At 41.7% G+C, this 12,219-nt stretch overlaps 1 protein-coding gene across 3 annotated transcripts in view; it reads right to left on the bottom strand.

The window, feature by feature from the left end:
* Positions 1 to 12,219, bottom strand: part of qtgal (queuosine-tRNA galactosyltransferase) — a 67,151-nt gene that overhangs the window by 48,794 nt on the left and 6,138 nt on the right. For all 3 annotated transcript variants that reach the window (XM_088600274.1, XM_088600272.1, XM_088600273.1), the window contains one exon: positions 7,569 to 7,634. In XM_088600274.1, coding sequence (XP_088456400.1) covers positions 7,569 to 7,634 — 66 coding nt within the window. The remainder of the gene's footprint in view (positions 1 to 7,568; positions 7,635 to 12,219) is intronic.

Here is a 12,219-nt window from a genome sequence, read left to right on the forward strand (position 1 = left end):
GTAAAGCTTGCTTATTGTAAAGCTCCTTCAGTTTTCTGTCAAAACATGTGCTCATTGATTATCATTGCACTGTGCGACAGGCTCTCAGCACAAGAACCTGACAGGACAAGAAGGGCTGGTGACACTTCCATTCATTTAAGGGCAACATATCAATTGTTTGCGGACACATTATACAGCAAGCAAAACTAACCCTGTCACACTGTTGAAATCCTGACTCGTTTTGTGAGAATTGTCGGTCCCTTATGCTCCCTCACATTCTCTTATTTCCTCTGGACAGTGTCAATCTGGTGTTCCTCAACTTAATTTAAACTGTAAATTGTGTAATACTGTTAACTGTCCACGATTTAGTGGTCAATTTATCAAAACTTAATTCTCTGCCCTGTGACATACTGTATGCTACTTTCCTTACAAGAATATATCTAAATTTAAAACATCTTTTAAAACAGACCTTTACTGGATGTTCTTAATATTCCAGATTATGTTTTATATCTGTCCCTGTGTTGTTTAAGCTGCAATGTTATGCCGCAGTGTTCTGACTGCTTTGTAGTGCTCATTTTCAAACTGCTTCCTTTCTCGATGAAGCCCCCTGCAAAGTCACGTTGACGTAAATCACAATCTATGATGATCTGCTTGCTGCATCCTTGTCATCCTTGATAAGCAATCTTTAAGGTCACAAAATTAGCTAGGATTGTTTCTGACAGTACAGTGCCGAGATACGTGGCACTAAACCCGACTACAGCAAAACGACCCTGATTAGATGTACTAGTCCCTACAGGTGTCACTGAGCACCACTGAGCACTGCAAAGGATGGCTGAGAGCTCTGAACACCAGGGCCTCACCTGCAGCAGTCAGACACACACTACTCCCTATACTGTACTATATACTGCCCAGCACTCTCTTTGGTTTTGATTCTATGCATCTGCTCTATTAATAGAACTGAATTATTGCAAAAATCTGACATCGTGGATTTGGCTAAGAGTACAGCATGGCATCTTGCAGTTCATTATGGTCTGGCCGCATGCCAGGATAGCTACATTCTCAACTGTTGTCTGAATATGCAGAGCATGGCTCTGAATATGAATACTTTTTAAATTAAAACAAGGACACTTTATGGTTTAAATCAAAGTGCAGTTTTTACACATTCCCTGCTCATTTTCTTTCAGAACTAATTGTTTTTAATTGCTTTATGCTGTTATGTTTTATTGTAGATGGATTACCACATTTCATCAAGAAAGGCATTCAAAGAGATCTGGAGAGGCAGCTTAAAAATGTTAAGCCAGTAAACAGAGCACTTGCACCATCCTGGAGGACAGATGATGTCAAACACCATTACCTGTCAGAGGGACAACTGCAAACCTATCATTAAGACCAAAAAAAAACAGACAGAAGATAAAACAATGTCTGTACTTCAAACATAATACAAAATAGCCCCATGCTCAAAACAAATCATTAAATGAAATAGCATAGCTTTCTATTTAGCAAAGTTTAGTCACCTGAAAGGACAGGCTGTATACTGTCAAAGCTAAAACAGTGTGCTAATTTCTTTAAAGAATATTCATCATTTTTAGAATTTAGTCATCTGAGACATATCAGACAAGAAGATCTGACCACCACCGACCCCATTCCATTGCAGGGAATGACGATAATAAATGTATCTGCATATATATATTACTTTATATGCACTTGCTATGGAATGCCTATGGTTGATTATGCTCAAATTGCAGAAGACATATCTAATACAGCCTCAATCTTGGGAAGCAGCTGGTTCTTCGCCGCAGAAATTACAGAGTGATTGCTTGTCTGCAGTCATCCTCCCCAGCTCAATGACAGGGCAGTTTGCTCTGCACCCTGTCCTGTGGAATGTAAAGCACTTTTCTAGGACTCACAGAGGTAAGAAGGATTCTTTAAATAAATGACGAGAATATTGGCCAATCCCTGCACCTTACCAGCTTCACATAACAACCAGCAAGACACATCTGAGGTCACAGACACACCGAGAGCGGTGACTGACTTGAACAGAGTGAGGTCTGTGACAAACTGCCCGCAGACTGAGACAGAGCTCTGCTTTTCTGGCTGAGGAAGTGGTTCTGCCCCTGTTATCAATGGAAGCAGAGAAGCCAGGGAACTATTTTAAAGGAAACATGAGTGTTATTGCGGGGATTCTTATATTCTGCTCCATAACATAGGAGGGAATTGATACATACAGAGCTATTTTGACCCCACCTCTCCATCTGCATTGAAAACCAATGCTTGGCTTCCTGCTTTAACATTTGTCTGGCAATGTGAAATAATCACATGGCTCTTCTACAATAAAAGAAGTGGGACCTAAGCAGCAAGCTGGACTGCTGTCTGTGTGCAGAGATCTTTCCACACTCATTCTCCGATTTTGTGTGGCCCCATCAGAGTAACTGTTCTCCCATCTTTCTCCTGAGAGCTCCTCAGCAGCTGTGCGCTCAACAGGAGTTTCTGGGCCACACAAAGACATACAGTATTTCCTGTTGGACCACTCCGCTGGTGCTGGCTGAGCAGTCTGGCAAGTGCTCAGTAACTGTCTTTAGCAAGCCTCTTTCACAAACCCTAACCACCCTCAAACAGGACTGGCTACATCAACATCTTTAAAGAGCTCAAACCGCATTAAGTTCGGCAGTCAACAAGGCTCTGTTGGCAGAATGACTCAACACAATGCTTTGTTACACTTCAAGTGTCAAGTTTGATTTTTTTTTAACCTTTTAACTGAACATCCACAGTCTCTCTCTCACACACACAAACACCTGCAATCAACTCCCTTAACTGGCACTTTCAGTTAAACGACATCTTAGCTAACCAAACCCCAAGACAGAATTTGCACTTCATGTTGCAAGCTTCAAGACTCACTTTGTTAATGCCCAATATTTAGTAATAATAAACTAGCTGGGATTCGATCTTTTCCATTAAACCTAGCCTGGGCTGCCAAAGGCTGCAGGGCACTGTGATTTATTAAACTAGCCTATGTTTCAGCGCTGGGAAATGGTAGTCCTGTTTCTCTGCTCCTGGGCAATTACAGGCTCTGACAGGCATGGAGCCAGGCACCTCCACAGACCGCCTCTGAAGTACACTTAACCAATTACTCCTTCCCCCTCTGCAGGTCTTCCTCCATTAAGCACTGTTTATCAGCTTGTTACACAATGACAGAATTCGACAAACCACAGACGAGACATCGCAAATACTGAGCAAAGCTGAAAGCATAAAGCTAAGGTTAATGGCACAAAGTTATGAATTTAGGTCATGCAAATCCCTGAAAAGCTTTTTTTCCAACAATAGCGCAAGCAAAACGTCTAAAAAAATAAAGAGCTTTAAAACGTCAGTCTACTTTTGGTGTTTTTGCCATGGAACATTCTGTAGCAAGAACTGGTCTCTCGTACATGGGAGGTTTGTGCCACCAGCCACACTGGTTCACTGTAATTGCTTTATTGTGCACCTGTCTGACACTCCTCCGTCATGAGCTGCCAAGGACTCAGCCAAGGAGTGAGGAAGTCTGTTCAGTGATCTTGCTTCCAATAGAGGGAGCTATTCCAATAGAGGGAGCTCCTTCATGTGTGTGTGTGTGTAGAACAGTAAAATAATCCAGTGTACCTAGTAAACAGTGTGATAACTATAACTATTTGTTCAACATTTGAACTCGTGATATGATGAACTCACATAATGTTAATGTGCAGAGTGACTGAACACACTCTACAATACATTTTTGGTTTGTTTATAATGTACATTATGTGGTTTTTCGTTCTGGGGTCTCCAATATAATGTGGGTTGGAAGATGGAGAAATCTGTGGCAACACAGTGGTCCTTGCTTGTGTGGAAGAGCGAGCTGAGCACTGCACCTTGCTGGCACTGAGCCCTGTGCCAGCAGCTCTGGCAGACACAAGGGCAAGATGCACCACTGCAACTGCACCCAGAGCCTAGTCTCCCAAAACTCTACGCTTGGTTTGGATGACTGGGTTGAAAAGTTGCAAGTCTAAAAAATGTGCTTTGAAATTGGACTGTTGTTTTTTTTAATTGCTCACAAATTCTAAGACAGTTATATGATCGATGCAGAAAAGGCCCTCTTCAAAGGGTGTACTGGATGGATATAACCTGTGCTGACGACTCCTGACCGATGTCTAAGGGGCTTCAACATAGCTTTCAATTGATTCCTGGGGCCTTGGTGATCACATGACCCTGCAGCTTCCTGTCTTCTTCCTGTTACTCTTTGTTCTAGAGATGGAGTGGAGCAGCGAGTCTTAGTGCCACTTTCAGAGCACATCACTGCATTCTTGCACCAGGTAGAACTATATTTTATATTCTTCAAATTCAGAAAGAGTCAAAGACCAGCGCTTGGAATATGTGCAAGTATGTAAGTCTTCATTCAATATTTTTGGGAAATGTATTTCAGCAGTATATAGCACAGTCTATACGATGTCTTTTACTATAGTAATGTTCTTTAGTTATTTACTGTATTTCTACATAATATACATAATCTTTTGTGGAGAATATTTAAACTTGAAGCCAGAGACACCCCAACTGAGTGCATCTTCTTTGATGAGGCAGGATTTAACCTCACCAAACGGAGGAGAAGAAGGAGGAACATTATTGGCCACTGGGCCATTGTGGATCACAGGGTGGAGGCAATGTCACACTGTGTGCCCCCATCAGCCACCCTGGGCCCCTATAACACAGCACATATGCTGGCTTTCCTCCATGGTCTTCAGGATAATGTATTTCCACAAGAGCAGAGGGAGCCGGGGCAGCCAGAGCTGTCGTGCTACGTTGATATTGGGGACAACGTCAGTTTCCACCGCACAGGTGTGGTGTGCAACTGGCTCACTGACAATCCTAGATTCTCTCATCTGTTTCTTCCACCCTGTTCCCCATTCCTTAGCCCTGTAGAGGAGCTTTTCTCGGCATGGCGCTGGAAGGTCTAAGACAGGAATCCATGTGAGTGGGAAAACCTTCGCCAGGCAATGGAGGAGGCCTGTGGGGACATTACCTTGGAGTCTTGCCAGGGGTGGATAAGGCCACCAGGGGGTACTTCCCCGCTGCCTGGACAGGGCTAACATTGCCTGTGATGCCTGACCCAGCCCAGAGACAGGATGCTGAGGCAGAATAAATGTGATTTTACTTTCTTTACACCAGATGATTTTTTTTCATTATTTTCCAGAGTCGAATACTTGGGAAATATTTGTACTGTACTTTGCTTTGCTTTTTAGATTTAGTTTTTCATCCAACTTCAGTTTGCTTTACTGTAAATTCAGGAAATTTTTTAAAGGTGATATTGTGTTCTTTTACCTGCACACTTAATTTATGCAGATTACAGTAGCATGATGTCGCAAAGTTCAAAATGTATAGAGGTTGTTCTGAAAAAACATTTGGTTCCTGTTTCATTGTAGTAACAGGTTTTTATAGTAGAGTTTTGAATAGATCTCACCAGTGTGTAATGGTATTCAGTGGCGTTTGTGTATTTGATGGCTTTTGTGTACCATCTGAAATTTTGATTTCGATTGAAGATAACGTTTCTGAGTAGAGTGTTTGATTTTGTCATATAAGCCGGAGGTTTGTACAGATCAGTGTGTGGTTTTGGTTCTGTGTTTAGAGTTTTGGGAAAAGGGAGCCTTATTTGAGGAAATGTGTCTTAGCTGTATGGAAAAACTGTAATGTCAAAATACTATACAAAGAACTGTCAAGATATTTCCTGTAATAGTAGGAAAAATACAGCATTCCTGAAGTCTTACTGGGGCAGCATGGTCCCATGGCAGTTAGCGTTGTTGCCTCACAGCTCATGAACTGGCCACCTTCTGTGTGGAGTCTCCACATTTGCCTAAGAAACGTGAGGAGAATACCTGACCACCACTTCTATTCAAGAACTTTTCCAAGGGGCTCCCATTTCCTCCCACAACCCAAAGACTTATTGTCTGAGTTAAGTGGCATCTTTACATCAAACGCTGTATGAATGTGTGAGTAAATGTGTGTGCGTGCTGTGATGATGTCCCATCCAAGACATGACTTTTAGTGCTGTGGTTTATGCAATTGAAACCTAAAAACTTAAAATCTGTCACATATGCACATTGCTCAGGAAAGAAAGCCCTTCATCACCCTGTACAGAAAGGCTGAATGGGATCTTGGAAAGAAGTGAACAGCACCAAACTGTAGTAAAAAAGGTTTCTGCAGAAACCGAAGGCCATTCATAATTATGCTACTTCAGACAGCTTGTTCTTTTTCACCTCAGAGCTTAATTAAAAGTACCATGTCTAAAACACTGCATCTTATTTCCCCCACCTGTAACCACTGTAATGGTCCTGGACAGAAAAACACCCACAAAACCTTAAAGCTGTAAATGGTATTGTAAAACAATTAGAAATAACTAAATTTAATCTTGTGCAAACCAGTATAGAAGACACATATCAGTATGCCCATTCTCAATAATGTACTATGTTATGATCTGTTTCAGAAGCTAGTCTGTCCATTCCTCTTTGGAATAATTTCTGCAAAAGCAATTACAGTCTGTATGAATCTGTGTGATTTCAGACATGCAGGGCTAAATTGCAATTGGTCAGACATATTTTTGGTCCAGGGATTCCCTATGATTTCTGTCAGAATCACTGTAGATTAGACAGGATATTGTTTCATGTACTTTACAGAAAAACAGCTTGTCAAGCTACCACTATACAGCCACACTGAAGGACTGTAAATTCCCAGGCACAGCCAGCTCTCTGAAGAAGGGCTCAATGACCAGACTTAACCAGAATTCATCTACCCAGCTCCTAGTTCAGAAATCACAGGGTAGTGGGAAGCAGTATGAGTCTGTCAACAGCCACGATCAACATCAATATCAACAATAATGATCAAGAAAAAAGAAAAGATGGTGAAGAGGAGGAGGAAGGAAACAAAAACAAAACAAGAATGAAGTAAAAAGTGAGAAGAAGATATAAGGATAATAAGTGGGGGATGTGATGTGAAAATTTCAAGGCTGTGCTTTTGCTTTGTATCCATGAGCCAAAGCTTTATTTCCTTTGCATCGTCACCAGCAACAACAATCACCATGGCAACAAACCCCCAGGTTGACCCTGGCTTGCAAAGAGCTTTCTGACTGTTGGATTTCATTCTGTGAATGGGAGAGCTTGCTCCCAGCAGCCCCCAAGTGCTCTGAATGCGCTGCCAGGCGTGACGATGTAACTCCCGTGGATCTTAAACACAAGGAGCAGAGGCATCGGATTGGGAAAGACTGGAAGTTTCACAAAACCCTCCTCAGAAATTCCTCAATGAAAACATTCCCTTTGCAATTTCGGGGACAAATTTACATTCAAGGCATTTGGAACAACTATGAGCAATTCCTTTAGAATATAAAGACTAAGCCCTGAAGTGTGAAGGTAGTTTAATTCTTCTTGCTCAGTCCCTGTCGTATCCCTGGGCTACTGCTCTTTCTTCATGACTGTTCTGGGGCATTGGGCTCCATAGCCCATATGATCTATAGAAAAGTGACGTGTCATGACAGTGCATGACATCTGCTCTAGAATTGACCACAGGCCGTGTGTACAGGAAGGGGCTGAGATACTCACGCAGTTGGGGTGATCTAGGGTAGCCTGGTGCTGCAGTCGGACCCTCTGAGGCATCATGACGTCATCCTGAAAGACACAACTGAGCTGAATCACAGTTTCCTCACCAAGCACAGCACCAGATCAACAGGAATGATATTCCAATAATAAATACGTGCCCAATATATTATACACCCAGCTGTCCACTCATTATGCAGGAATGAGGGTGCAGACTGAGAAGAGGGTCATTGTAGTCACTATGCCCAGGCGTACTCCTGGTCACTAGGCTGCACACAGCAGTTCCAGCCTGGGGTGTGGAGGAAGAGGAAGGGCTGTTCTGAACACAAATAGCTCACATCTAACGCTTACATTAAACAGGAATTCAAAAATCTGAAAAACACTGAAATGCAAATTAAAAGTAGGATTATAGCTGAGCAACTACACTAAATTCAATACATCAAAGCATGTTATTCAGCAGTGCTCCAGTCAGAATGTGATTTCAGTTTCAGGCGAAGTACAGCACCTCAAAGTCACTGCAAGTTGTTGGTTTAACCCACATGATGTGTTTTACTTCTGGCCTTTATCTATCCTTGATATCCTAGAGATGGCCTCCTAATAATCCCCAGCTACTGATTAGCTTCATTACCCTGCTCTCCTCCCCACTGATGGCTGCTGTGGTGAGTGTACTGGCACGCTTTGGCTGCTGTTACATCCCCCACATTGGGGGTGGAGGGGATTATTATTATTATTATTATTATTATTATTATTATTATAACCAAATCAGGATTATCAGAATGAAGGCCTCAACACATACACCATGGATATTCTTACCAGAGAAACTCCCTCATACCAAGTTAAAATAAGAAAGGACATACTAATTCAATAAGAAACGACAATAAATTCTCAACACGTTCCAACAGCTTTTAATATTAATAGAAATTACTACATTTAGGATTTACAATGCTGACAGTCAAGATTTCTATTATTTACTATTTCATTCATTGCCTACCAGCTATTCTGTACAAAACTAGTGATGAAATCATTTTACTGTACAGTGGAATTGTCAGATCATTAGAAACTGAACCAGAAGACAGTGCAATGTTCTATACAAAAGTCATCCTTAAAAAAGAAAATGAGTCAAAACCTTTACACAAATCTGATGCATACCAGAGTCTGATGAAGTCAGAGAGCAGGACTGGGGCTCTGTGGTCTGGGATCTGTAGTGACCCTCTTTAGAGCCACAAAACCTACTCTGCCTGTTGTGAATCAGCCAAGAAAAATACAGGATGAACACACAACTAGGAATCCAGCCTTGGGAAAGGGACAAAGACTCCCTGTTGCTCTATTCCTTAATAACATTTCTGTCCCAGTTAATTTTTAATGATATTTTTATCTGGAAGTAGACCAGGGCGATGCCATCAGTATGGAATCACTGAGCACAGCTCCACAAGGGGTTTATTAAGTGCAGGTCAGTACAGACGTCAGGTCTCCTAGCTGCAGGGCAGCTTTGCAGATTACCCAAAACTTTACAACAGTCCACCCTTAAAGCATCCTGATCTGGCCCTGTGATAAACACTGATCTTTAAGACTGAGCTGTGAGCAGCGCACTATGCAAAGAACAATTAGCCAGAGCTGTAGCTATTATTCCACTGCTAGTGCCTCAGAATGACTATAATTCAAAATACCAACATAGCAATTTAGGAAGCAAAGTGCACATGCTTCGCTAACTGTTGATTATGCCATTTTATATAAATAACCGCCCTGTACTGAGAAATGGCTGTGTCAGCTGTGATTATGATAATTATACTGTTTCTATTCATATTCCCGTGGCTGTAAGCTTTTGCAATCATTTGCAGTTGCTGGAAGATGAGTAATTGATTGTCTTTTTTGAGGACTGGGGAGTATGACTTTAAACAAACCATTGTAAAGTTTGTCAAATAAATTCTCCCAAGGTATACTACAGTGAGATACTCAAACCACAAAACAAGAAACAACACTGGCTGCAAAGAATGACACTTTCTCTCGTTGCAACATAGACACTGCAGAGTTCTTCTCATCAGTCTCCAGCCATGGGTTAGAATCTTAACACATTTTAGATGTAAATAAGGTATAGAAATTGATAAGCCTCCGATAAAAAGTAGATGCTATGTTTTGCATCATTTCTACTGGAACAAGACTGACTTTGTCAATTTGCATCAAAACCCAATACAGTGTTTAAAAGATTAATGTCAGATGGACTTTACTTAAACTGATCTTTTATCTTCCATCTGTCACTGTGGATACTGTCATATGAAAGAGCCCTTTATCTGGAAGTTCATGAAGTTCTCCGACTGGGTCTGCTGTGACAAAATGAGCTGGAGTTGTTAGGCAAAGCACAGTTGCACAAAAAACATTTCAATCCTGAATCCTCTGAGCAAGTCTGCTCTTGAGTGTGAATGTGTAACAGCCGAGTCTGGGAATAATTAACCCCTTCCCAGCCATCCGCCCACACGCTCAGCTGCGCGCTCGGTGTCTCTGCGGCACGACACATCTGCAGCCCAGCTGTGGGCAGCTGCTCCAGAGCAGGAGGAGCTCGTCTCCTCGCTCCGAGTTCCAGAAATAAAAACAAATCTTATTTTTTAAACTGGCCGAGAGCCTTTCCGCTCAGGGTCCAGATTAACTTTTGAGCTCTGAATACAAAAATAAAAACTAAAAAAACTGTCCCTTTTGCCATTGGTTTACTTAAAAAAAACAAAAAGATTGCTGCCTTTTTGGACAAAAACCTTTTTTTGTCTCCTGTTACTCAGAGATGTAAGCCTCATTTACTCAGACAAGGAATAATGAGGAGATAGTAAAGGAACAAGTAATAGGTTTATTCCAAGCTGAAAAGAGAAGAAAGAAAACAACGTTGCGGCCATGGAGCCTTCTTCAGGTGACAGGGAGCTCAGTGCCAAAGAGCCCAGGGAAGTGTGGCCAGCAGGGGGCTCAGGAGAAAAGTCTCTTTAGCCCTCAGAGGTATTCAGACACACATGGACTGACCACTTACTGCACGCAATCAGTCATTTACCTTTTCCCTTATCTAAGTACTCGTGTTTCTTTCATTTTGTTTTGCATGAGTGGCGTAGCTTGTGTGAAGAATGAATATTAGCTGCTTCTTCAAAGACTGCATGCTTTCATACAACAAAATGCTTTTATACAACGGGGCACTGTATAAAAAGACAGCAAATCCAAGCGATTTGGTGGATCTTTCAGAAAATGTGAGTACTTGAAAAATGTAAATCCATGGTAATGTGAAAAGAAACAATTATATTCACAATGACAGAGACAAGCTACCATGGACCAACATTAATGTACCACTCAGGGAGACAACATGCTCATTGGTACTGCACAGTTATACAGTATGTTTCTCTCACCAGGAACATCAGAATCACACAGATGGTGTCAAATGGTAGGTAGCGCATTCTGACTTTTTTCTAGAATTATCAAGCATACTTGCAACACAAAATGCAGCACCCTATCGCAAAGGGAAGGCTATCTCGTGAACAGTAGGAGGTCTGTAAGAATTTTATTATTCTCATTGACAAAAAATGTAAAGCTAAACAATACATAAGACATCACACTTAGTGGGAAACAAAGCCTCCTAAATTCATAAGGCTTAGACAACATCCCTAAAATTGCACAGCATGAAAGGGAAGATTAGGAATAGCTGCAAACATTACAGGTGAGTCCAGAGATAAAATAAAACTTTAAAAAATGATTAGAAACACAGGAACACTACAGTTTGACTACAAAGGGGGTGCTGAAGGTGACAGCGCCTGTGCAGTACACAGACACAGAGCTGGGCGTCCTCCTATCTTGGGAAACAGCTGGGGTTCAGCTGGCACAATAATGAAAAGGGGTGTTTTAGTGAAAACTTGGGGGTGTTGGCAGTTATTGTATACAGTAGAACACAGTTAAATATTTTTATCAACAATCATTAAACAAAATGTGATCTCTGAGCCCTCCGACTGGAAATCATTCACACCATGTTATTAAAAGATGAACACCTAAATTTTCTGAAAACCTTATTATTAAAGATACATTCAAAGAAATTGTGGGTAAGAGATGAAGGATGTTTTACTCTAAGATTTCTAGCTGATCCTGGACCGAGGTCCCTCTGCGCTCTGGAGTGGTGAAGGCTAGCGACCCTGGCCCAGCCCTCTCTCTCTCTCTGGCCCCGTCTCTCCCAGACACCCCTCTGCTCCTCCAACAGCTGAATGCCTTCAGCCGGTAGCAAAGGAGAACTCATGGCGCCAAGAATAACAAGGTGTGAATGTTACACAAACAAGAGCAAAGCAGCACAACATGTCTCAGCGAGACATCACCAGATTCACAGCTGGAGGAGACAGTAACACTTCCAACGTCACCTGCTCTGCCCCTGGGGCTGGAGCGCTGACCCTTATAATCACCAGTTAAGATTTTGGCCATGATCTGTATTAAGTACTGGGAGATTTCTGTTTTACTAAACAGACTGATTTCAGTCCAAAAAACAAGTTGATTTAGCACGATTTAAGACTGCCAGGGCTATGAATATCACACGTATAAATATATAAGTGTAATAATATCTGATTCAGTTGATGCTCCAGAAGGATTAATTATTCAGCACAAACTAATGTCAGAATAGCCCAGGCTCTTCAGATAATGAAGAAGTTTGAGT

The sequence above is a fragment of the Lepisosteus platostomus genome, chromosome 11 (assembly GCF_059453375.1).
Source record: "Lepisosteus platostomus isolate fLepPlt1 chromosome 11, fLepPlt1.hap1, whole genome shotgun sequence".
NCBI lineage: Eukaryota > Metazoa > Chordata > Actinopteri > Semionotiformes > Lepisosteidae > Lepisosteus > Lepisosteus platostomus.